At 32.4% G+C, this 25,078-nt stretch overlaps 1 protein-coding gene and 1 long non-coding RNA gene across 7 annotated transcripts in view; one reads left to right on the plus strand and one right to left on the minus strand.

The window, feature by feature from the left end:
• The first annotated feature begins 2,962 nt into the window (after positions 1-2,962).
• LOC141453200 (echinoderm microtubule-associated protein-like 2) overlaps positions 2,963-25,078 on the plus strand; it is an 88,284-nt gene continuing 66,168 nt past the window's right edge. For 3 of the 6 annotated variants that reach the window (XM_074126109.1, XM_074126103.1, XM_074126107.1), the window contains exons 1-2: positions 2,964-3,171; positions 20,623-20,697. Coding sequence is in view for 4 of the 6 variants with exons in the window: in XM_074126103.1 (XP_073982204.1) it covers positions 20,646-20,697 (52 nt within the window). In the remaining 2 variants the exon portion in view is untranslated. Of the gene's footprint in view, positions 3,172-9,870; positions 10,112-20,622; positions 20,698-25,078 lie in introns of those variants that run through there. The other 3 variants (XM_074126108.1, XM_074126104.1, XM_074126113.1) reach the window with 2 other exon arrangements.
• On the minus strand, positions 9,190-23,534 carry LOC141453208 (uncharacterized). Its single transcript, XR_012457846.1, has 2 exons — positions 23,409-23,534; positions 9,190-9,526 (listed from the first exon to the last, which is right to left on the minus strand). It is a non-coding gene; the product is annotated as an uncharacterized lncRNA (long non-coding RNA).

Raw genomic sequence — 25,078 nt, forward strand, 5'->3', positions numbered from 1 at the left:
TTATCCATCCAAAAAAAATAATTTAAATCCAAAAAATTTTTATTTATTTAAATATATAAATAAATGTTTGGAACTGTTGGTTCAAGAAGTCATTGAGATAAACGTTAAAGAGAATCACTTAGTTATGAAGTTCTTTATTCTTAATCATAAGATGGACACCCAATGTTTTATTTGAAGAAGTGATAAGATAAATCTTCCATAAAAAGAAATATATTTCGTAAATAGTAAGCCTTCAAACTTTAGGTAAACTGGAAATATTGATTTAAACTCTCCAATATAATCTTAATAGTGTTGACTGATTAAAATTATTCAACTTGATTGTTTAGGATTGTTCCCAATTTTCATTTTAAGCTAAAAAAGGTTTATTTTACAAATTATGGGGTCTCACTTTATTCCTAACTGAATGACGTTGTTTACTGTAGCCCAATTCATCTTTTTTGGTAGATAACTGAAAAAAGGAAGAGAAATATCTTTAATTCCAGTCTTATTTTCTGTTTTTGGCAAAACCAAATAAAAAATAGGCATGAATTGGTAATATTTTCTCTTTTGGATATTGTTATTCAATATACAATTAAATTAAATCATTGGAATTTAATTTGTACTAAGGTGGAGGATTATTTCTAAGGTTTCTTTCTACAAATTAAAGTTGAGGATTAATGTTACAGTAATATTCTTAAAGCGAATTCTAATGCAGTTTTATTTAATTTATGTGAATGTATATTTTAAAATCAATTTGGTCTCTTAACTACGTACTGATGGATCTTTGGAAGGCAAATTAAACTAGTGCTGCTGATGAATCCCATAAAAAAGAGAGTTTGGAATCCCTCCCTTGAGCTCAAATAGTAATGTTTCTTGTGACAAGCGCCTCCAACAGAAGAGGAACCAGCCGGATCTTCATGGGTTATGTTGATTGATATTTTTTCAATACAATGTGCATAAGTTTTGGGAGGTGGTAGCTGAGATTAGCTATTTTCTCTCAGCAGTAAAAATCTAATTGTAGGTTTAACACATAGTTGATAGCTGTAGAGTTTCAAGTTTATGATTTTAGAAATTTCCAGATCTAGGTCGTGTATTGTAGCATCTAAAGCTTTGGTCATAACAGTTATTGAAGAATTGTGTGGCAGAAATTCAATGGCAGCTTTTCTAGTTGCAGGTGGAGAAGTTGTTAAACTGATAATGCTGTGTCTTACCTAACTATGAGAGGGGAAGCTTGTGGAATTCTGTTGGAAGAATAACTTTCCTCTGCTCATAGACAACATCCTTAAGGTGTTAGGGAGATCAAGCTTTGGCAAAGTTAAAGTAAAAGAACGCTATACATTCAAGTAAGTAAAAATTTATATGTTCTTAAAAGGAGAAGGGAGCTTAGGTTTGTGGTTAGGAACAGAGAGTATAAAGGAACTTGATGTAATCATAACCTCTACTGAATTAATGCGAGAAATGAGGAGTTGGGGGGTGCTAGACGATCTGACCTTGTCTGATCACCGTTACGATGTGTGTGGATGAGTCTAGATTTGGGTTGAGTTTGGTTTTGGACGAGGATTTTTGTTTTCCTTAAGGAGCCCTAGGAGAAAAATTATTAAAAAGATACACCAATTTTTCCCTATGAATTCTCCAAGCAAGTAATTTATGAATGGATAAAATTTATAAATTAATGACTGAAATTAAATTCCAAAAAACTGAAATACGCACATATTTTCATATCCTAAAAATCGTAATCCCCAAGACATACGAAACATTCGGCTACGAAGTGATGACGTCCTTTCTTACCTCAGAATTGCAGAGAAAATACTAAACCAAAACAGGACAAAGATAAACACGTACAAAGAGAGGGTTTTTTTTTTAACACTTTTACGGACGCGTACACCTCGAAATGGATATTTCAGATGAAAACTAAAAATCGAAAGTTTGACATGATTGCGATATTTAGGGAAATTTATCGCAACTCCTTTAATTTTTTTAAATCATTCTGAATAGTGAACTAGTTGAAATTTTTCTAACAATTTAATAAATTCAGTAAAACGCAAAGTATGTTTAATTAAATCGTCCCATAAGATCTTTAGGATAGTTTGTTTGACAGTAGAGTAGACAAATAAACAGGCCAACTCAACGTTGTTATTTAAAAACTTTGCTATTTTTTTATAAAACAATTCATTTCAAAGATTAAACAACCATACGTTGCAATTAATTACCTCTAGAGGTCATAATTTATTCTAAGTCTAATTTAAAATTATCTGGTAGCAGCTGTTTCGGTTATATTTTTTATTTAAAAAATATTTATAGGCTAAAATCTTATAAATTTCAGAAGCACTACGAGGTGATTAAGTTACAAATTTAGATCGATTTTGTAGATAACAATTAATTACGGCCTGAGAAGTCTTCAATTTCATTTTTTTTAAATGTTAATTTTATTTTTTACCTCACTTTCAAGACATATAAAATGGTATTTTAATATCTTTGGAATAATTTATTGAAATATACATGAAGGTTGAAAGAAAAATATACATTTACAATTCTTAAAAGTTTCTGTAGCCTTTTTTATTATTTAAATTTTTGAAAAGTCAGTCTTACAAGTTTTTTTTGTTAACTAAAATCTATTAGTATTAAATGAATACATTTAAATAGTTGCTGCTTTTAAAAAATTTTAAATAATTTTTTCTGGTAGAGATTTCCAAATTATTTATTTTCTTTCTTTTTTTTTTATTAGTAAGATGATTATTGCAATAATTAAATTTCAACAATTTAAATCTTTAAGCTGAAAAACGTGAGAAAGAGTAACAAAAACTGACGAATCTGTAATAATTATCTGAAATTCTGCATTTATTATAGATTAAACAAATTCAATGGTAAACAATAAAAGGTATTTTTTCCAAAGTTACCTATCAACAGGTGCCACCTACCGGATACCTGACGAACATATAATCTCCCTCCTTATCCCCGCCATTGTCTCCACTCTCCGCATAACCACTCAACGTAACAGAAATGTAGTCAACAGAACAGTATCCTTCTAAGTAATTGTTCGAGAGGACAGTTGACTAGTTTTGGGACAAGTGTTTCTATAAAAAATAATCAAGTTTTGAATGATTTAAGTTAAATTATTTACTCATTAAAAGTTAAGGTAAATAGACGTGATTGTTTGCAGTTCATCTTTTATTTCTTCTTGAACTCAACTCCGTAAGTTCCTAAATATTACAATATTATTACAAAATTTGATTTGTTTTGTTGTCTCTTATCAGTGTTCTATTATTTTTGAAAACTGCTTTAAAATTTCTCTTTTATTGAGAAGGCTGCTTCTAGAATAAGTTTAATGCAAATCATCTTCTGCAAGCTTAGAAGAAATGAGTGCTACCATTTATTAGATGTTTCAATTATCTAATTATGATTTCACATAAAATTTAGCTGTTTATCAAGGCGAAATAATATGTTATTTTTTCGCGATTTAAATTAACAAGCATTTTCTTAACAATGGTCTAATCGAACTGTTAACATTTGTGTGATCGATTCAACTTTTTGTTCACTGTTTTGAAATTTATGTCCTAGTGTGTATGTTCAGGATTAATACAATAGAATAATTTAGTGTCTTTATCAATCTTGTGACTCCTAAATCATGCTTAGAAACTATACATACATACATTTGATAACAATTATTACTCCTCCGAATAGAATATGTCCCAGCTGGGAATTTTCGAATTATTTTAAACCTAACAATTTTCAAATTCGAGTATACCCACAAATACTTCTCTTCGGCTTATTCAAATTACCCTTGGAAAGTGATTAAATCACTTATATTTGTGCCCAAATTAGGCAAATATTTGAGTAGTCAGTTCCATCAGAAGTGTAGAATCTCTAATTTTGAAGCTAGCTAGTTTAGTTTTGTAGATTTTTCTTTTCTTGAATCATGAAAATCAGTCTGAGATCCAACCTACTTCTAATGTATAAAATACTTTCAGTCATGGTATTTGGTATTTTTAGTACAGTAGGTACGTAAGATAATTCTCGAAATAATTGTATAAAACTTCCAGTACCAATTGCTGGCGAACTATTCTAGACTTTATTATACAAATTACACTTAATAAATGTAGATACATAATCGTATTGTTTGGTCAAAAAGAGCTTTCTTATTAAAATTGTCCGGTAGGAATTATTTTGACATAAATTGGAATCTTAATAAATCCTTGCTATTTATATACAAGTATTTGTTTATTTTTAATATCAATTAATTTTATGATACTCTTTATTAACTATTAAAATTTTAACTTTTCGCTTCAAATACTTGAATACTTTATTAAGCCAAGGATACTTCCTAATTTTATGAGGCTTGACGACTTTGTCTCGAATAGTAATTACGAATTTAGAAGAGGAAATTGCGAAACTGTTTCTTCTGTTCTTCAATTGGTTTAAAAATAAGAAGTAAAAATAGGGTAGTTAAATAATAGTTAATAAATACTAATTAAACATTGCGTAATTTTTTTTTATCTGTAACTTGCAATAGAAAGTTAATTTGCAAGCTTTTTATCATCTAGAAATCTAGTAATTGTTATTTTACTATTTTGTTTTAAATCCAATTTTTCCTGAAGATACTTTTTATTTATTCTTTGCGGCGTTAAGTGCTAATAAGGTTTTTGAAAAATTAATAATTAAGATTGGATGATGCAGTTTTTAAACAGAATGTTTTTTTTTTTTATTGGCGATTGGGTGTAGAGCTAAATTAATAGTGGTGTCACTTCGTAATCCGGGGTTCTTGATGTTGTTGAAATGTCTGGCTGGTGTCTTTAGTATTTTCAGCTCTGATATCGTAAGGACCGAAATCCGAGAACAACCTGGATCTCAGGGTGTTTATGAGAATGCTAGTATGAGATTTTTGTTTGCTCGTTGTTGGTCTATACTTGTAAATCTGCTGATTCGTGATGTTAGGCTGCTGCAAAAATAATTACAGAAATGCCAGGGACACCTGAAGATTTGACAGTTCGTTTCATCCTTTAAGGTTATTAAGATAAAAAATATCTATTTCTTATCCTTAATATTAGTTACTGTTGCTTTTTAGGTTTTCCAAGAGAATCTGTTACTTTTAGGATTTTTTTTTTTCTTGGATTTCGTTAAATCTTATTAACATCCTGTTAACCTCATCACTTTCGTGTAATTCAGAAAGTCTTTCATAGTATTTACTATGAAATCCAGTCACAAGATTACTCCTGCTCTTTTTTAGGCATTCTCTGCTATCCTTCGCAAGGTCAAGAACCTTTTGTTCGTCCTTTCTGTTTTTGATGAGTAAAGAAAATAACCTATGCATGTATAGATCGATGAAAAGCTAGGACTTTTACTCTCAATATGCTTTAGTTTGATTTTTTTATGCGCTTTATTTGCAACACTTTGACTTTGAATGTAATTCCATTAATACTAAAACAAGTAATAAAATACTATCAGTTATTAATTATCCCATTAAACATATTACAAACAACTTCATTCTTCTTTAGTTTTAGAGCACTGTTGTTTTTTTTATTCATAGAAAGTAAACAATGTAATAATGGCCCCACCTTAGAAAGAAGTACTTTCACAAATCATAACCTTTCGCTCCATCAATATATTCTCCTTTTACTTGATATCATTACATGCATGTTTGATTGGAATTCTCGTTCCTTGGCTTCATTATCTCAGTTGCATATTATGTTCAGCTGCATAAAAATATTATTCCTTGATAAATCAAAGCAACGAATTATTTAGAGACGGAGAAAACAAAATTATGGTTAAGACGAAACAAATTTCATTCTGATACTTTAAGAAATCATAAAGTAATTGAGTAAGTAGAATCGATTTTTTTTTTTTGCAATCTTCTGGAAAACAGTGTGAGTGGGTTAAAGTTTTGAGCTTTCGTTTAAAGAGTAAATGTACAAATGGCTTACTTGAAATTAGTAGTTACTAACTGGACGAGCAACTACATAGCGTAGGACAAGCTGAGAACTGCTTTGCTGGAAATGTGACCTGAAAGATGAAATTCAATCTCACCAACTCGGGCAACGCTTGTACTGTGCTCGCCAATGTGGCCTGAAGTATGTCCTGCAATCTGGTGCTAAATTGGAGGATCAGAGTTCTGACAGGCTCTCAACCCTATATTTGGCATTCTTTAATGTTAACTACTTGAAGCACTAGGTTTACTTTTAATTACAAAAAGGCATAAATGTGGAACCGCGTGGATATCTTAGAAAATTACGACCCTGATAGCTCATTTAGCGTTTATTTGAAGATTCAAAGAAGTTTGGACCTAGAATTTGATAGCTCCTGTAGATTTTGTAAAGAAATAAATAGTATCTAGAAGATCAACAATGCCTTCAAAGTTACGTAATGACAATTTTAAGCGAGCTTTACTTCCCAGCTGCCTATTTAGGTGTCAAGAACGGAGGTGACTAGTAAACGTACTTTACTATAAATAAAATTTAACAATAGATCTTACAGGCCTCGCTTCTTGCCTCTCAGCCATCGTGGCGCCTAAGCAAATAAATGTCGTGAGTTCTTCTTATTTTGGAAAAGCTGCTTATGCTACTTAAAGCGAACGGTACTTCGAAGGTTTCCTCCATTATACACTTTGCAGGCTACAGTCTATGTATAAATACTGAATGCAGCCACAGTAGATCATTTAAGACTCTTTGGATTTTGCTTTGAAGTTCCTGCATGCAAAATCCTACAACCACGAGTTATAGAATTCGATTTATTTTATTTTATTCAGTTCTCTCTTGAAGGCGGCAAATTTTTGTTGATAATATTTTCATAAAATGGTTGTTTCAGTGAAAGTTCAGTTTTTCAATTAATTTTAACTCTAGATAGACTCCTAAAACATGTTATATACCAGAAGCTAGTTTTTACCTTAAGCACTGCAGATGTTTCAGTTTTGACATCTAGGGTGATTGTTTTTTTGTTTCCATAAACTAACACTACTGTCAGATATGTACACATATCTTGAAGAGGACATGTCACGACACTTAAAACTGACGTCAATTTTTAAAAAGAAGTAGCTAGCGGCATTCCTTTTACTTCTTTTTGTTGATAACAGTCTTGTTATTCTATTTATATGTACTTTTTTTTTTTTGTTAGGAATATTTTAAAAGCCGTATTTAAAGTAAGATTTTCTTTTTAGGACATTAAAGAAAGAAATTATTACTTGAGTAACAAGAATTATAGACAAGTTGACCCCTGCATAGTACTACACTGAAAATTCCTAACTAACTATTGAGTTATATTATTTATTATGTATATATTTTACTTTTTTACTAACATACATATATAGAAAAATAACCTCGTGAACCTAGCCTTGGCTTCATTATCTCAGTAGCATATTTTGTTCACATTTATTGTGGGCAATTTGTGTGCCATATGGTCACAGCTTTTTTAAATAACATTTTTTTGTTTATTTATATTTTTCTGCTCTAAATAGTGTCTTGAAACCAAGTATTGGAAAGCTTACACTTTATTTACGGTAAGATAAAAAACCCTGGAGCGAACACTTATACACGGTATTCTCTTAATCCAATTCTTGTAATTGTAAATATTCTTCGGATTTTTGGCAAGCTCTGAATTAGAGCAACATATTTAATTTATATTAACAAAATGTATGTAGATATTATAACCGAAAAACTAGCAGTAATGAGCACTATTAAGGGAAACGCGTCTAAATTTGCTGAATTGAAAACATTTAATGCATTTTTTTGTTTGCGCGAAATAGGACCCAGCTGCTCCAGCTAATCCTCTTATCTCGTCATTTTCATGATAGTGGTGATGAGGGCCTTTATGAATCGCTCACAAATGAAAAGAAAAAAGTGCTTGAAAAGTCACTATTTCAAGCTCGTCAACCCAGGAAATGTGCTTGTATTTAGAAGGGTATCACTGGCCAAACTATCTTCTCCCACTTTACCAAGCTGTAGCAGCATCCTGATTCCTTTAAACCCTTCCCAGTTTCTCAGTGAAGTGATTAAAAAAACAATATTTTATCATTCCTAATCTAGGCAATCAAAACGACACTGCTAATTATAGCCATATTTCAATTATCCCAAATTTTGCAAAGGTAATTGAAAAAAATATTGAGACATTATTTGGATCAATTCAATTTAATAAACTAGTCAACAATTTGGCTTTACGTAGAAAAAGAGAATCGACTATAGCTTGTATTCATGAATTACTCTCAAAGCATGTGTATCTTCTGGTCTTTGAAAGTAAAAATATTGTTATGTCCAAGTTCCTTGATTTTTCAAAGGCATTTCTTACAATCTCCCATAACTTATTAATCAATAAATTATCGTCTTATGATATAAGAGGTGTTGCGCTCCAGTTCTTTCAGTCATATCTCACTGGAAGAAGTAAAAATAGTTGGACGTTTAATAGTAAAAGGTTGAATTAAATGTTTATATTAAGTGGTGTTCCGCAAGGCTCGATTTTTTAGAACCTCTCCTTTTCGTGCTTTGATTTAAACTTCTAAGCAGAGTACCAAAGGACGAATTAATTTGTTTTTGAGAACCTTTCGTGGTTATGTGAAGGATTAGAGAAAGAAAGTTAAAGGCTATCTTACCTTATTAATTCTGCCTTAGCGTCTAGTACGAGTATTAGTTATGTTGCTGTTAGTATATATGTTATGGCTGCTGAACAATTGTCTTCGTTTTGTGAGTTTTGTATTGCCGTAGATAATATGTAGTCTCCATTTGTCGCAATATTTTAAGAATTCATTAAAGGTTTTTGATTATCTGCCAGTTATTGAGTCGATACCCTTGGCAATCGTCATCGGCATATAAAACAAGGTTATTCTCTGGGTTTGAGAATTGTGTTTATGAATGTAATTAACTAAACCAGGTGTAGGAGGCCTTTCTGGACTCCAGCACTGAAGTTTTTTAATTACAAGATATGAAAAAGCATTGGAAAGTTGCATTGTAATTAGTCATCAATTCTCTACATTCTGAGAAACCAAATCCCATGTAAATCGTAATTGGTATCCTTGTGCAAACCTCTATTGATGTTTTTGCTTTTATTCTATTGTAATAAAAAAATATTCTACAAAGTTATTAATTAAATAGAAGCCACTAATTTTTCTACTATATCCTATCTCAAATAATGAACGATTTGCATACCTGAGCAACAATATGATATGTCACGTTGTTATTGTTTAAAACACTGTTGCACACGGAAGTAGTTATTGAAAATAACACAGCTGTGAACATTATCAATTGTATTTATTGATTTATTTTACAATTTTCTTATCTTTAATAATGTTTGGGAATCCAGAGTTGACAATTATTGTTTGTAAAAAGACGGAAACAATCAAACTTCTTGTACTAGTTACATTCCTTTGTATTCTCAATTTCACTTTTTTATCTTTTATTACTTTGTAATTATCATAAAAATAGAGATTTAGTTTTTGCACGGTAGATAATAATTTTATAGAAAGGCAAGATGTGAATTTACACTTAATCTGACAACCAGAGAAGGCAGCAATGAGTTGTTTAAGCTTCTAAAAAAATCACTAACCATGACTTCATTGTGCTTTCAAATACTGAAAAAAATACACAAATCTCTATCAAATTTATTGTAGAATTACTTAACACATTTTTTGAGATTTTAAGCTATTTTCATTAAAAATTTGAAAAAATAAAATCATATTACGACTAATTGCATGTCGCAAGGTTATCTACGGTTCGTGGCTATTATTAGATAATAGATATTACTGACATCACTTTATAACCTGCCCTTAACACAAAAAAAAAACCTATCATTCGATTATTAAGAAGTTGGGTAAAAGGTTTACAGCTTTTTATCGATTTATTGGCCAATTTCTTCGATTTAAATTTATGAAGCAAGTCCACCTTGATTTTACATTAATTTGTACGATTTATAAAGCCACGGTATGATGCTTCCATTTCAGCGATACTAATGGCGTCTTGTAATTTTACTTGATCCAAATGTTCCTTGTTTTCTCAATTCCTTTTTTAGTTTTCTTATTAAATTCTTACCTAAATAAGTAATGTGTCTAAGTGGAATGAATATGAAATGTTTAACCTTATAAATACAACTTCGCTCGTCAAGTGACTGGAGGGACGACACTAAACTGGCAAAAGGATTATCTTCTATGATTTATAAAGTTAGTATGGATTTTATCTTGTACATCTTTTTTAACATAAAAAATACCTTGGAACATATCAATTACAACATTGTTTATTGTAAATTTATACGTTGTTACAACTTAACGGTCATTTAGTAGTTAGCAGTGTGAAAAACGCTACGCTTTCTTCATCACGTCCTTGTTTAGTTGGGAGAATGTCGAATAGTTATTTTATTTTAGAATATTATCAATTGTATGTTTTATAGGTAACTTTCTGAAGTTTCTTTAATATTATGTTTAACTTTTTGACAAAAAGAAGCTGCCAAAGATTTTTGTGGCATTAATGGTCGTTTTTCTTTTACATTTGTTGCAATTTTTTTTTTTCGGCGCATCGACAACTTGGCCATTAGCGCCACGTTATATTATCAATATCAATATATTATATTATCAATATTGTTTTCTGTTTTTGAGTGAAAATGCTCAATTCATTTTATTTGTATTTGTCTGACTTTACTCTCTATGTTAAAGTTAATTTGAAAAGTGTTAAGTTATGGTTACATTTATGTAATCAATGTTGAACATTTTGTTTTATTACAAAAGTTTGAACTAGTTTTTTTTTTAAGGAAAGTATTTAAAGGGTAAGAATTCAAGTTTCTCTTTCTTGGTTTCAACCCATTTTTTCTGGTTGTCTCTATCCACTTCTCTAATTTTTTTTCGCCAACTCTTCCGTTTTCTATGATATGTTACATCCTTCTTCCACTAGGCCTAGCACATCTTCTTCTATTTACCGTATTGCTATTAATTAACTCTTCGAGGCCACATGATATCATTTCTTCTTTGTGTTTTCAATTTTTGCTATAAGTAAAGCTGTAGATTTTATTCGTTCTCTAAACTTTAATATTTTCTAAAATCCAGTTTCAAAAATCTAGCATTTATTACTTCTTTTTTTTTATTCAAAGAATGGTATTTCTGAGTATTGTTATTATTGTCGTTTATATAAGAATGTCGAAATCATAGTTCTAAAAGTATTGCTTTTAACTTATGGTGTATTTCATTAGCATAGTCGAATTCACTTCAGATGCCTAGCTCTTTTCCAATTTCTATCTCTTTTTATTACTTATTACTTGTTCAGCCATTTACCATTTGACCTTTTCTTGCTAGTATTGTATCCATCGTGATTTGAAGTTAGTATGCAAAGTATGTTATATTGCGAACTTTTACTCACTTGAATATTCCATGTTACTTTCTCTCGATTCCATTCTCTTTTCCTTACTGTTGATCTTCGTGTGAACTTCCTATATCATTGTTTTCACCGAAAAATATAAGTTTTAAGGATTCTTGAAATGAATTATTTTTGAAATTGTTTTGTATATCTATTGTGCCATTTCTGAGTCGTATACGATCCTGTTGTCACTTAACAGGATAATTGCAGTAGATTGTTCTTAACAGAGAGTTACCCTCTCCACCGTGTGATTCACATTAAACTTGCATTCGTTATTTAGAGGCATATAGTTAAAAGGAAACTTAAAGGCAATAATTGTAATCAGAGTAAAGAGATACTAGAAAAAAATCATGCTATACTTGACACAGTTCGCATTAGAAGGGCCTTCATTTAAAAAACTTCCATTTTGGGTACTTAAAATAGAAAGTTTATACTCAAAGAGATTTACACACACGCACTGCGTGGCAGATTGGCCTTGGAACATTGGTGATTGATGAGTCTGCCTTATATCTCTCTTCAATACGATTATTGTTGCTCTGATTTTACGTATGTTTGTTTTTCATTGCCTATTGGGAGCGGGTGTTGGTTTAGTGGTCACGAACGTGGATTTATTTGTGAGTGGGAGATCTGTAGTTGTTCGAATCCCCGTGTGTAGCAACTTTTTATTTGGTAGAAAAAAAAATTAGTAGTAAAGTATGTACTTCCGTCCCCGTCCACAGTTAGGTGTTAAGCCCCGCCTGATGAAAGTAGGCGATTACTTTTACTTTATACCCAGGATATTCACATGGAATAGCTTATCTATTCATTTACAGTTCGATTTGATTTACCAGGTATTCTAATTTAAATTAGTGAAGTACTTCAGGTTATCGATTGTACAATTAACTTCACAAATCATTGCTTTATTCAACTTCAGCTCAAACTGCAGCTCACTCAAAATGATTCAATAAATACACCATATAAGCAGCACCTTTTCTAAAAATAACCAAAAACTCACTGCATGTATCCAAAAGGACTGTACTTCCCGTATAATTCAACTCGTCAACTGTTCTATTAGCCAAAACAAAAAACATACGTTACCTAGCAACCATAGAAAAACAAACTCTTTTAATCAGCTGTGTACTACTTAAAACAAAAAAACGTCTTCAACTGGTACAACGTGATAACAAGTGCCTAATTCAAACGGATTTCCCGCTCTAACATCCTGTCTTCCTCCTCATCTTTTCTATTCTTCTCTTTCTCATTTCCCACATATATGTACTCAATAACTTTAATATGAATACTTTTTCTGAACATTTTAAGGTGTAGTTTATATAGTTCTTTGAGAATTATAAAGAAAGTCGTGCGAGTGACCACACTAGATATTTTTAGTGTTAAAAAAAAATTATAAGTATTTTTTCTTTTGTTCGTACATGAAGTTATTAAAGTTGGTAGGTAGTTAGAGAGAAAAGGTTTGCGAGATAGTTGAAGATGACCTAACGGTGCCGATCAAACCGGTCCAGATTGTAATTGTGATTAGTAGTTAGTCGGGAAGCAGCGAGTATGTGCAACTCAAGAAATTTCTGCTCTACCTTTCTATTGCTGTGTACTCCACTTCTTCTGTTCTCTTCGTCTCTCTCTCTCTTACACTTAATTTATTTTTATTGTAAATTTTGTAACTAGCTTGATTTAAGAGAGGAACTATTTGCTGTCTTCTTCATTAATATGAAGTAGAGTTTTCGATGCGTAAAACGCATCAAATTATCTATTGAAATCCACAGCGGAAGGAACTACTATAAAAAAACTTTATGGAAGGAAGTATCTGGAAAAAGCTTTTTTATTTGGATATACTAGATCTGCCACATTTTTCTAAATTGTTTCAATATTTTTTAACATTATCCTAATTAATATATTAGTCGATTAAGTCGACATCTGCTTTTGTTAGAAAGTACATTGAATTATCGACTTTTTCGTCTTTGCCGATTTAAGTTTTTTTTTCGTCGATCTTTTGGCCCTCCATTAGTTGAACATTCTTTTACCCTGTGGCATTATTAATTTTTACGGTGAAAGTCCCGTATATCCCAAATCATGTGGAAAGTGATTGAGATTTGATTGAAAATTAGACAAAAAATAGAAAACTAAAAACATACAAATAGAAAGTAGATAACTAATAATTCACTAATAACAAAGTATCGCTTGATAATACTTTCTGATAACAATACGTAGAATTTTAGTCAATATTATAGAGGCACTAAAATTATAATTACCTACGTGTAGGATAGTTTCCATAATGATTAACTTTTTGTTGGTTTTTTTTTTAACACCTGTAATTTTCACAAAGTTGTAATTATTTACTTTGACTTTTTGGCTTTCGTAAAACTTTTGATTTTCTTATGATTTGAGAGTTCTGATCGCTTTTGACTTCTTGCACTAACTACAGTTATTTCTTCAAATGATCCTAATCAATTTAATTTCTATTAATTGGAATTTCACGTAAAGATTTGGTTATCCTAAAAATGATAATATGATATCATCCCATTAAATTATATTACAGAGCAGTTTCTAATGCTCTATCGGTATCACTGTTTCAATGAAACCTCAAAATATTAAGCTAAATCTAACAATTTCCTGTATCTGCAGAAATATTTCGAATGTATGTCCAGTTTTTTAGAACTGCCCACCAACAAAATGGCTACTAAATGCAGCTTCCGCCAGCATCGCATTGTTTTTTCCCCCACCCTATTGTTTCTATTTTCATTGAGTCCATCGAAACGATCGGCCTCCATGTCAGTCGGTTCATAAACGGTCAGCAGCACGCTATGACTGAAGAAGGAAGTTAAGCCAAGGTTTAGTACATCTCGGTTAGGCCTTAGGAAACCAGTCGTAGATCTTTCAGAGCAGAGGTAGTTACAATATTCTTTTGCGTTTGAGGGATATTTGAATTCCACAATCAACTCTGTTGATAGCAGGTGGTCTTACAGCAAATCATATCTGTTCCTGTTGGAACTGGCATAGTTGAACTGCTTGGCGATCCGGATGAGAATTGATAAATAATCGAATCGAGGTCTTTTACGGTCTGGGTTCTAGAATTGCAAAAAGTTAATAAACGTGAAGCATTATTAGTCAATCTATTTTAAGTCGATTTTTTCGTTTAAATCTTTTAACTGTGTCCTCGGAGAGTGTCACGCTTTTTCCAACATCATTTTATTTAATAAATATTATCGATTGATTTATAGTGAATATTAATGCGTAAATTGCTGCACAAGAAAGTTATTTGAGTGATAATCACTATTTCTTTCATCGGGAATGCAATAATCATTAAATTGACCGGAAATTGCGTTAAGTAAAAGAATGAAAGTCATCATGAGTTTAAAAAATTCCAATAAAAAAAAATTAATAATGGTAGAAGGTATAAATAACTCTGGACTAGAAATGGATTCCATTATCTCCGGAATGAAAGAATTCATTCTATATTAGGTTGTAAAGAGCACTAATTTTTAAATCAATATTAATTAGTTATACTGATCCCCTAATATCAGAAATAATAATATTTACTCAAATCCAATTAAATCCATTGCCCTGCTTATTAAACTGTAGATTATAGATTACAAATATATTCAGAGCATGCTACGTGTAATAATCTACATAAACCTGTGGCCAATAGAGGAAGAATCTAATGGTTGCATGATCTAGTGTAGTGTCGAGGCAGATTGGCCAGGTATTAGATTTCCAATTTTCCTGCGCAACATAACTCGCTTTAAGTGTGTTAACTATATGTGTGGATCCACAACCTGTCCGCCGGTAATATCTAATCTCTTTCTCTCCCTGCCACTCCCAATTACAGCCTTTTAAATAATTAATCAATTTTTTGTTTTTTAGGTTAATTAAAGAATATCTCAGGTTTGGTCTGGTTTGTGGCTCATTTCCTTTTCTCTACTAATAAATGAAAATTTATTGGGGAAAGTGTAGTGATTAAAATAATTACATTAAATTTACATAAAAAGTTTGGTGTAAAATTGTTAAGGCCATTTTGGGGTGTGGGGTAGAATGGGGTTTAATATACAATGGGAGACATCTTTCGTATCCACATTTACTAAGAATTCCATGTTAGTCAATTTATAACACTGAGCAGATCGCAATAAGATGATGATGATATTATTTTTAAATATACTTAGAAAACTTCCGTTTCTCTTTGCGGCTAGGGGGTGGGTTAAAAACTGTCCCACCTTTTGCTTAGCTTTTGCTGCATGGTGGGATATATTTTAACCCACCTCGAAAAGTTGAAGTTATTCATACATACAGCCTAATATGTTATTTAAAGTTGTTCATTCAGTTGGCAGTGCTATGCACCAATGGTAAATGCGTAAATAAGTGAAATAATTTTTATATTTATTACAAACTTGATCGATAGTAAAAAATGGTGGCACCGCATACTGTTCTATTATTCGGATGCAGTTGTTGTTAATTCATATATTGTTTATAAAAAATTTGGTCAAAACATGGAACTTAAACATTTCAAGGAAGAGTGCGCTGAAGGACAGTGCTGTACTGTCTGCAAAGTTCCGCTTTGTTTTGGTAAAAAGTTGTGTTTGAATGAACATCATATAAAGCATTAGTTGCATAGTGGTATTATACAATACCAGTGTCCCACACTAGAAAAGGACTATTGAAATGGTATTAATTTTTTCTTTTCTTTTTTTCTTATTTCGAGAGTGATGATTATTTGAGAGGGATGATTACATATGGAAAATAATGGGAATGAATGTTTATTTCCATTTTTCTATAATAAAAGAAATTCTGTGCAACTAGGGCTTTTATTTCCTTTAAAATCGTGTGCCTCAAAGAGTTAAAAGTTTAAAATTCAGATCGAATAAATTCTGTGCACTTAAGGTTTTTTGGTTTTTGCGTTAAAAAATATGCAAAGTATATTTATTCACTTTCTATGGAAATCTGCTTTTATTTGTGCTCAACCTGGGGGAACACACCTTATTTGTCGTCCAGCTCTCCCAAACACATGATTGTACTTAGTCGGCCGTGGCCCCCTATGATGTAGGCGTATATCAGGTGGGCAGAGATTCTATCTTACAAGTTTATTGTCTTAGAACGATTAATAAAACTATTTTCTGGATTAAGACGGTCAGCCAAGTAGAAAGAAGGTGCTAAAGAAGGTAACTTCCCTTGCTAAATGTTTTGTAGACTTAGCCAATTTATCCCAATAACCGGTCTTTCTAATAATTTGGTCCCAAAATAAGTGTCTTTACTTTCGTTAAAAGTCTATCGAAAATGGATGAACTTTCCCACACTTTGCCCCCTCTCCAGTCTATCCATTTCCTCCCCGCGTAATCCTTTCTATTTGGCCATTGATCCTCAATAGTTTTGACCCCCCATAGGTACCCTTCAATAAACTTTAGACCAAAATCAGACTACCGGAAATACCCCCTTACTGAATTGATTTCTTTCCCACTCACTCCATCTCTCTCGCTGAATTTTTTCAGGGATTTCCAAGGTTGAGGGCTCGTATGCTCTTTGTTTATATCTGGGATCTATGACTTTTATTTGAAAAACCTTCCCCAAAAGAAAATCGTTCTTAGGTTAGCCCCTCTATTTAGACCTTAGCTGATCACACTGCCATTCTCTCCACACACTCTGACCCTATCCTCGCAGTACGCTCACTACAGTCCCACCTTCACTTAATAGAACCTTGGTTAGAAAACTGGCGTATAAAAATTAACCCAACTAAGTCTAAATATATAGTCTTCACACTCAAAACGTCAAACTCCACCACCTATCCCACCAGCCGACCATGTGCGGTACCTTGGAATGTACCTAGACCAAGAGACTTACCTGGAATCCCCATACGAGACTTAAACGTACCGAACTAAACAAACGATACAAACTTCTAGACCAGACTACTCGACAAACGCTCAAAGCTCTCACTACAGAACAAACGACGACTCTATACAAGCTCTTCTCACACCAATATGGGACTAACGGACTCGGAACTTTACGGAACAGCTAAAAAAAATCCAACATCAATAGACTGCAAGGCACTCCAATCTAAAATACTCCGCCGCATAGTAGACGCTCCCATTCTATGTTAGCAACCCACACACAATACATACAGATCTCCGAAGAACTTGCCAAAAATCCGATATAAATTTTTCATCAAAAACTCTCATTTTATCTCCTAACCCTTTAGCTGCAAACTTATCTTCAACTGCAGCTACCCTCCAATCCTCGAAGACGGCTGAGGCGCCGTTGGCCCCGTGACCAAATGGGTGGACTAATGGAGGCCATCACTGGATGACCGTCATTCACGTCTGCCACGCTATTTATTTATACACTTATCGCATTTACCTGTAGGTACAGGTGTAAATTACATTAAAAGAATAAATAAATAAAATAAAAAAAAGTTAGTCCCTTGGATTAGGAATTACCCTCTCTCTCCCTCTAAAGGATTATTTAGATACTATGTGCGGCCTTATTATTAGAAAATATTTATAAAAATTAAATGAGTAATCAAATTTCCAAATTTGATGAAAATCTTTGAGCGGAAAAACCATTTTACTGAATAATTAATGTTGTATTTTGAATTTTTGGAAGCGATTTTTCCCCACACAATTGACTAGTTATAAAGAAAATTTCATAATGAATATAATGTGGTAAGAGAAAATTCAACAAGTTTGTCATTGTTGCTATTCATTGACATTTTCTTTCGTAAGTGTAAATAATTTGGGTAAATTACAACCGCAGCTAAAACAAAAAGGATGTACTGCCGTTGATAATTGATTATTTTTTTATTTCAAAATATCGTAATTATAAAAACGGTATTTGTTTTTTAGAATCTGAAATTAAAAATAATATAGTTAAATTTTATGCTAGTTTTTCACTTTTTTTTACATTTTAAGAAATTCTCTTACACGTTTTTGTGAGAGGAAATTTTGCAATCGTGAAAAAACTATCAAAATTGAATTATTTTCTGGAAAATTACATTGTGACGTATCTAAACACGAAGAAAAGTTAAATGAAAGCTAATTAAGTGCTTTTCAAGTTATTTTCATACAATCAGAACCACAAACCTGTCACTCTACACGCAGTAAGACAGTGGTAACCACCAACAGATGTTCTTGTATAGGACGCTGGATACAAAAAACAGATTAGGTACCTAACAACGTGGTGTTGTGCAGGGAGGGATATTTTCACAGTTTTCAGGTATATAATGAACTTTTTTTTTCTTTACTTGCCTAATGAATGCCTTGTTTGTAAAAGAGGACTTAAGATATGCAAGTTCATGTATACATATGTAATGGTGCATTGTTAATAAGGCCCTGAGTACGTTCTCAATTCGTTATAGTTGGCTCATATAGCACGCTTGGCATTGGAAGTTACTTTATCTAACAGAATTAGTAAACATATTTTTTCTTTTCTCTTTGTCCACAAAGAGAAAAGAAAAAATAGGTTATTGCTAACCTTAAGATTAAAGATCCACAATGTCCAAGTTGTATTTCCGGTGGAAGAATTGAAGTTCGCTAGGCTTCCGCCAGGTTTCCGTTGTGGAATCCAATCGAAATACAAGTTTCACCTATGTTTTTTTTTGGTTTCCGTTTTTGAAATAACTTGTTCCATACCCAACTGGTTTGTACCTAATTTTTGTGAGCGAAGCACTTCCTATAGCCTCCCCCAAAAAAAAATTCTCCAACATAGAGACATAAAAAGAGAATATCAATTTGTATGTAGAAATTGTCACCATTTAAAACAATAGCTTTGGTGAAATCTTGTACACAACATACGTAATCTGATTATGCCACCATTTATGTTGCTGGCTATGATGTGACATACTCTACATTCCTGCAACACTTTTTACAATACGGTATAAAATTTAATTAAACTTATTTTATAAGAAAAATTGTTTTCCCCTCTTAATTTTCCAAAAACTGTTACACCTAGTTGGAAAAGTAGTCGGGTGCCATTTTTTGGGAGTAGGTTTTTTTTTGTTTTTTTTTTACCGGAAATAAGATGGTCTGAGATTTCCTTGAACCGGAAAAACAAAAGTTTTTATTTTTTTCGCGTGTTCTGTACCGGAAATCAATCGAATTACAAGATGGCGCGACGAAGGTTTCAGACAGTGGCTAGCTCACTGATTTTGCACACACACTCGTTCTAACCAATACAAACTACTGTAGTATGTTTCCAAGGTACCTTTATCTCATTTCTTATTTTTATAAAAAGACGAAAACTTAATATCATGTAAAATTAGCGCAACCTAAATAATTTTAGATTATTAGAGATGCTTAACTCGCATCATCGTTTTTGTTTATAAATTTAATACCTTTTTTTTTTTTTTGCTTTTTATTTATTTATTTGAGGCGCGTCAACATCTAAGGTTGTTGGCGCCCGGAGCTTTTTTCAGTGCGCTGGCGGCGTCCGGACAGTGTTCTCTCTCGTTACAGACAACACTGTCCATCACCGGACAGTGAACTATAAGAAGCTCCTAGGAAGAGAAAATCTAAGGGTCAGCAGCTGGATTCGAACCAGGGACCTCCGCGTGAAAGTCCAGTACGCTAGCCGCATAGCTAATCCCTATTTAATGCTTATTAATATTATGCAGGTGATGAGACTCGTATGTTATTCTGAAATTGCACTTTTTAGGCAAGCTGTAAACGTGGGGAGGAGGTAATGTTTCAAATCAAAACTACTCGTGTCTAATTTATTTTTTTGTGAAAAATTGAGTAAGATAACTATTTTTTTTTTTAAATTTCTCCTAGAAAATTCAGCATTAGATCAGCTGTATTCACTAGGGGGCTACCAGGTTTACCTCTAAGGGGATATTTTACAGTGTTACCAATCATGTAAAGATTGGTGCTTTGAAATGAAATATGTTGCTGAAATTGCAATTTAGAGAATTTCGCTTTTCCGGAAGTTTCAATTGCTTTTTATCATTTTATTTATTTATTTATTTTGTGCCCCCGTATATATCTTTAGTCTGATAAAGACGTGTTCTTTTAAAAAATAGAAATATGCTAACTATAGAAACTGTTCTATCTTTAAAGGAAGGTCAAAAATCAAGAATTGTAACGGAAGAAAGTCGAGTGAGTTCGCGCACCAGATTTTGGCGCTAAAATAATAAGTTTTTTTTATTTTTAAATTCAAGTATATAATATTTTAAATTTTTTTTAAATTGGAACATTATCCTTGAGATTATGAACTTGGCAACCCAGAGGTTTTATTGTGGAACATATGGAGGAGATGTGGGTAGACCAGGTAGACAGACACTAGCTCCTTATGGAGCACATGTTCTTTGTTCCTATCTTTAAAAACAGACTTGTAATATGGGCATTGTCTCTGCCAACAGGCTGAGGAGGCGGTGATGCAGCTATGAGGATCGACGGTGCCATACAGGAGAGCAGCTCGGATCACAGCCCTACAGGTAGGCTCCTATTATTATTATTATTATTTCTATTCTAATTCCGCGTATATCGCAGTTTTGAATATGTTTGTTCCCTTATCCCTTTAAAAAATAACCTCACTCAGTCATAAAAGATGGGCAAAAAAACATTCCTCTCTCCTAGTGAACTTTAAATCATGTAATTTCCTGTGAAATGAGCCATTTCCATGTAACGTCATATTATTACCATCTAAGTTCCATTCAGTTGACCACTTATATTGAATTTTTTAAGCTTTTTTTTACGCAACGAATTTAAAAAAAAGAAGAAGAAAACCGGAAATAATCTCTTCTAGTTGAGCACACCAAGAATCAATACTAAAATTAATATTTAGTATTTATAATTTCCGTTTCTTTTTGTCAAATATTCTGTGCATGCTGTTACAGGCAGGATATTTTATATGCTGATGCGCATATTTTTACTGTAGAGTGTAGAAGGTAATTAATATCCTGTAAATTTGTTCCTAATGTATTATCCTAAGATTTTCATTGACGAAAATTAAATTATAGATTGTCTAGTTATCTAGTTGCTAGTTGATAGGCCTGAGAAATGTGTGTGAACGGTATGAGTGAAAATGAGAATTTCTTTTCCTTTGAAATGGCTGGACAATTACTAGGTTTTGTCAGTTCGTGTGAAGTTGAAATAATTATTTATTTATTAACTTTCTCTTAGTGTTTATAATAAATTAGAGGGGGGGCGCTGTTTTTTTTGTTTTTTTTTACTATTCAACAATTTTTTCCAATTAATGAAAAGCAGCTCTACGCTAGACAACTTAAAACTGATGATCTCCTGTTTACTAGTCCCGAACTTATATCCTGGAATTTGAAATCGATTATACATGAATTAAGGTTTTAAAGAATCGATTTTTTTTGTTTTGTTTTTATGGAAAATCTTTGAAAAACTCTCGTTACCGATTTTTTTTTTTTTTTTAATTCCGCGCTTTTTAAATATAGTTTGTGTGTTCATTGTAATGGAGCTAAAATTTAAACAATTTACCTTTTTATGTGCGTCATGTAAAATTTTAAGATAAAAACAATAAACAGCCTCATTGATTTTTTTTTAAAAAATTTAATCTCAGATTTATAATTAAACTCCAAATTTCTTCTTTTTTTTAGTAATTAATAAAAGAATTTTTAATCAATGTCGAGTGTTCATTAAATAGATTAATCAAAAAAAATGAATTAAAAAAACGTTGTGGCGTAGAAGATAAAAACCCTGTAGTAATTATGTAATATAAAACATATTCATGTACATATATATTATATTATAAACATATATATTTTAATTAGTAATCGTAATTTTGAATTTAGCGAAGAAAATTCTCTTTCTTGAAATTTATGCAGACAATTATAGTTGTTAAATTTTTATATTATATATTATTTTTTGTTTTTCACTTCGAAAATTGAGGGAAACTTTTCAGTAGGTAGGTTATTGATTCCTTAAAGCTTGCAAGTTCTTTTCTGGAAGCTTAAATAATAAAACTTTTAATGTTACATATATTTTTATTATGAAGGATTCTAGAAAAGTAACTTTTGGGTGAGATTAACCTCGACTTTAAAAGTCTCCTCAGTATCCAACTTCCGCCGCAGTGGAATGTCCGGTGATTTGGTGGTCGGTTGTAAAAAAAGAAAAAAAAACAGATCATCATAAGCTTTTTCAATGTAATAAAATAATTAACTGGACTTCCGGGAGCCACTATTTTATTTATACTACAGGACATCTATCTTTTTCTCTTTCTCTGTAGCAAAATATTTGTCACTGTTCACTTCCTCTTACTATCGATAAGAGAAAGTATTTCGATTGTGACAAAATGTTCGATAATGAGTTTGCTCCGGAAGTAAAAGTTTTGATGTTCTTTGTGACCGGAACTTTATTTTTTAGAAAATTCTCTCCCTCATTCTCTTTTGTGAGTTCACTCTTTTGTGTATCCATAAAGTTCAGACTTAATGTTTGATTTGTGTAACCTTTTGGGGTACTAAAAATAATTTAGCGCTCAAAGTCCCACTTTACTGAGTCAATTTTTTTTTTTTTATCAGTTTTTATCGATTTTTTTTTATATTCACATTTATTTTTATTTATCGTTATACGGTAATACACAAATATTTATCGATTAGCACTTTTTTTTTGAGGGAAATTCTATTAAGAGATTTTGGCGGGAGGATGGTCTGTCGGCTACTATTTAAACGATCCTTTCAGTATAATGTTCGGTCCTGAGTCCTTATACATTTTTTTTATTTAAGGAAGCTGTGTTAGCGTGATTCTTTAATTTCCTGTTTAAGGAAAATTCCACTTTCGAGATGTGTCTTTTTATATCGTCGCTCAGTATTGGCCCTAAAATGTATTTTTCTAGGAAAATAATTTAATAAATGTTACCAACTTGCCATTCATTATGTTTCTTCCGGTTAAAGACGATTTTGATGGCTGTGTTTGTAGTTGTGTTTCGTGCGTTTTTTGTGTGTAAAATTTGAGCTGACTTGAGATATGTTTCCATTTTTTTTTTTTTTTTGGATATTTTGCTTACACAATCCACTCAAAACGGACCATTTTCTTCAAAACCATGGGGTGGTGGCGAATTTCAACACCTGCACTTTCCATTTTCTACGCGGGAAAAATCTGCCATTCTTCCGCTTACAGGCCCTAAATCTATGGGAAAATAATATTAAATAAAAAAGAAGAGCCTGAAAAGATAACTTACCTGGTTTAAGCTGAAAATAGCTTTACTACCGTGATGTAGCGTAAAAAGAAGATAACAGTATCTACAGGGGAGAGGTAGGTGTAACCTGGTGTAGTATCAGAAGAAAGAGTGTCAGCGCCCTCTGCCAGCATTCTGGCCGAAAAGAAATGATAGTGTACCCACCACGCTCATTGTTCGTTTGTCATGATCGTTATGCGGAGTAACGTTATCTCGGAATTATTCTTTACACATTACACATGTACTACGTAGTAAATTTCACGTGGATGATATTTCCAAACTTATTAACATATTTCAACCATTCTGTTATCATGTTTTCTTACACATTTTTTTACTTTATTTTTGTGTTATTGACTCATCTTTTATTGGGAAATAAATTTAAAAATTAAACAGGAAAATAAGGTTTCTTATCTTGTTACTTAATTGAAGTGAACTCATTTACGCACTGACGTTATACGGAATTAAGTCCCCAATCTTTCCCGAAAGATCCTTTTGTACGAATTTTCCTGCAATCTAGATGTATTTTACATGTGTAAAGAAAATTGGAGTCATTTTAAATATATTTTTTTAATGTCTGGCTATACTGCTTGAGATTTTTATCAGATCTATTGTTCTTCCGCTAGAGCCAGAAGGACCTTTCCAGCACACGCGGGTTATAACTGAATCTGGAAGTTCAGGAGATGAAGTGGGAGCTTGTACTCGTAGTTTGGAGGTAACCATTTCCTAGAACCAACTTAACGTCAAATATTCCATATTAATAGAAGAGTTCTATGCCAACACCTGGTTCTACCCAGGCTCTCCGTGAAGCCCCCAGATAGAACAGGAAGTGGGCCTTTAAGAATGGCCTCCTCAGATTGAAAAGAGACCTCTTCCTCAATACCTGGTAACTTCTTAAGCTCTCCAGAGAAGTCCCTGGGATCAATAAATTTGAATAAGCATTTCCTGGTGCCAGATATTTCCCTTCTGATTCTCCTCAAGGAGAGAAAATCTTTATCCCACCCGAACTACTGCTAACCGCCCAGGTTTTCTGAGAAGAGATTTGGATAATCCTTCCCCTAAGAGAAGATACATCCACTCTAGTACTCAATATCTAGGTAGGCTTTCTGGCACCCTACCTAAAAGTTGCAGTTTTAAAACTACTTACTCCTGTAGGTTCCATTTCTGACACCAGTACAATAACACGAAATGTAACGGATGTTATTCCTGTTATGTTATTTTAATTTTTTTTTTGCAAGTCGAAAGCATGGGAAAATTGACCACAACTTAGTCTCAACTTATTAATTATGAATGTAGTAAGTTTTTTTTTTTTTTTTTGCTAGAAATGACGAGATGCTAAATTACCTAATATAAACGTCCCGTGAGGAATGTGAATGGGAGGTGAACGAGAGAGGTTGTAGGTGGGGGATTATATCGCCGGTTGCCAATACCCGATACATGTGATGATGATGATGCTATTAAACTTAAAAGGCGAACCAGTCGTTTGGTCACACGAGAGCAGTCGGTTATGTTAGAGAGAGATAGAGAGAGAAATGACGTTCACGCCACCAGAATGCGCTTCTAACCTTCTTATGGTTATATTCACTTTCTCAAAAAAATCTGTACGTACCATCCGTCCGTGGTCACAATTGGCAATGGATGGAATGTTTCGTCAACATTGTAGACAGAGACCAATT

The sequence above is a fragment of the Rhodnius prolixus genome, unplaced genomic scaffold (assembly GCF_049639745.1).
Source record: "Rhodnius prolixus isolate KJV_2025 unplaced genomic scaffold, Rpr scaffold_3, whole genome shotgun sequence".
In the NCBI taxonomy this organism is placed as follows: Eukaryota; Metazoa; Arthropoda; class Insecta; order Hemiptera; family Reduviidae; genus Rhodnius; species Rhodnius prolixus.